This window comes from Procambarus clarkii, chromosome 51 (genome assembly GCF_040958095.1).
Source record: "Procambarus clarkii isolate CNS0578487 chromosome 51, FALCON_Pclarkii_2.0, whole genome shotgun sequence".
NCBI classification, from domain to species: domain Eukaryota; kingdom Metazoa; phylum Arthropoda; class Malacostraca; order Decapoda; family Cambaridae; genus Procambarus; species Procambarus clarkii.
Genome location: NC_091200.1, coordinates 6,610,959 through 6,613,384, shown reverse-complemented (window position 1 = coordinate 6,613,384; position 2,426 = coordinate 6,610,959). Strand labels below are relative to the sequence as shown.

The 2,426-nt window shown below is 50.2% G+C and overlaps 1 protein-coding gene across 1 annotated transcript in view; it reads right to left on the bottom strand.

Moving 5' to 3' along the window:
* Positions 1-1,961: 1,961 nt before the first annotated feature.
* Positions 1,962-2,426, bottom strand: part of LOC138351962 (uncharacterized) — a 504-nt gene continuing 39 nt past the window's right edge. Inside the window, exon 1 of the mRNA XM_069304132.1 lies at positions 1,962-2,426. This exon is cut by the window's right edge and continues 39 nt beyond it. Within this exon, the coding sequence (XP_069160233.1) occupies positions 1,962-2,426 (465 nt within the window).

Genomic DNA, 2,426 nt, shown 5'->3' with positions numbered 1-2,426 from the left:
GGGTTGCTGGGGGGTGTATGGGGAGGGTTGCTGGGGGTGTATGGGGAGGGTTGCTAGGGGTGTATGGGGAGGGTTGCTGGGGGGTGTATGGGGAGGGTTGCTGGGGGGTGTATGGGGAGGGTTGCTGGGGTGTATGGGGAGGGTTGCTGGGGGGTGTATGGGGAGGGTTGCTGGGGTGTATGGGAAGGGTTGCTGGGGGGTGTATGGGGAGGGTTGCTGGGGGGTGTATGGGAAGGGTTGCTGGGGGGTGTATGGGGAGGGTTGCTGGGGGGTGTATGGGGAGGGTTGCTGGGGGGTGTATGGGGAGGGTTGCTGGGGGGTGTATGGGAAGGGTTGCTGGGGGGTGTATGGGGAGGGTTGCTGGGGGGTGTATGGGAAGGGTTGCTGGGGGGTGTATGGGGAGGGTTGCTGGGGGGTGTATGGGGAGGGTTGCTGGGGGGTGTATGGGGAGGGTTGCTGGGGTGTATGGGGAGGGTTGCTGGGGGGTGTATGGGGAGGGTTGCTGGGGGTGTATGGGGAGGGTTGCTAGGGGTGTATGGGGAGGGTTGCTGGGGGGTGTATGGGGAGGGTTGCTGGGGGGTGTATGGGGAGGGTTGCTGGGGTGTATGGGGAGGGTTGCTGGGGGGTGTATGGGGAGGGTTGCTGGGGGGTGTATGGGGAGGGTTGCTGGGGTGTATGGGCAGGGTTGCTGGGGTGTATGGGGAGGGTTGCTGGGGGTGTATGGGCAGGGTTGCTGGGGTGTATGGTGTGGGGGGAATGCACTAATATAAGTCAATAAGGTCTACTTTATGTTTATATCAACATAAAGAGCCAACACTTCCTCTAAACATAAAGGGCATAACTACCCGACGTCTCAAGGTGTTCAAAATGGAACCTAAGAAACACCTCTAAAGGATAGCCGATCAACGGGGACTGTTAATCATGTCAGACTGCAAAGCAGCAGTGTCTAACAGCCTGGTTGACCAGACCACCAACCAGGAGGCCTTGTCAGTGACAGGGTCGCGGGAACATTGATCCCCGGAACCGGCACCAAGTTAGGTAAAGAAGTGAGCTAGCGCCTCAGTGGAGGGCCCCTACAGTGTGCTTCACTACCCTCAGTGTTCCAGTGTAGTTCCGAGGGCACCACAGGCAGTTAGCCTTCAACGGTACTCAGGACTTTAGAGATAAACCAGGCGAGCCTAATTTAAACTTAATTGGCTTAAGGTTGATCCTGTGACAGACATCCTCGACTTAATGAAGTATGCATATTGTGTGACGGATTGACGCCTCATTTGCATATTCCTGTTTTCATTTTACTGTGGTGTTTCTCCAGCGTAAGTAGTCTCCTTTGTTATTTAAGGATTTACTTTGTACTTCAGTATTTACTTAGTGATTCTTTTCTTAATTATTGGACAATGCATCGTTAATACCAGTTATATTCTTTTGTCTGATCGTGTGGGAGTATTGGTGTGTGTGTGCAGTAATGGGGAGGAGAGTGTGTGTGTGTGCAGTAATGGGGAGGAGAGTGTGTGTGTGTGCAGTAATGGGGAGGAGTGTGTGTGTGTACTTACCTTTTTGTGTCTGCAGGATCGAGCGTTGGCTCTTGGATCCCGCCTTTCTAGCCTTCGGTTGTTTAAAGCAATGACTCCTGTCCTACTTCTCTATCATACCTAGTTTTAAATCTGTGAGTAGTGTTTGCTTCCACAATGTGCTCTTTTAATTCATTTCATTTCTACACTACTCTCACGCTAAAAGAATCTTTCTAACATCTCTATGACTCATCTGAGTTTCCAGCTTCCACTTCTGTCCCCTCGTTCTGTTGGTATTCCCTGTAAACATTTCCTCTGTTTCCACTCTGTCAATCCCCCCCTAAGTATTTTGTATGCTGCTATCATATCTCCCCGCTCCCTTCTTTTTTTCTAACTTCGTCAAGTTCAGTTCCTTCAATCGCTCTTCATATCCCATCCAATGCAACTCCGAGACTAACCTCGCCGCAACTTTTTTTTTTTAACCTTTTCCAGTTTCCCAATGTGTTTCTTTAGGTGGGGACTCCATGATGTGGCTGCATACTCTAAGACTGGTCTCACGTAGGCAGTGTAAAGCGCTGTGAATGCCTCCTTACTTAGTTTTCTGAGTGACGTTCTAACTTTTGCTAGCGTAGAGTACGCTGCTGTCGTTATCATATTTATATGTGCCTCAGGAGTTAGATTTGGTGCTACGTCCACTTCCAGGTCCCTTTCTTGATTAGTCACAGAACCGTAGTTTCCCTTAATTGTGTACTGACCCTTTGGTCTCCTATCACCTACTCCTATTTCCTTAACTTTACACTTGTTCGTGTTGAACTCCAGTAGCCATTTCTCTGACCATCTCTGTAGCTTGTTCAAGTCTTCTTGGAGTATCCTACATTCCTCATCTGTCAAAACTCGTCTCATTAATTTCGCGTCATC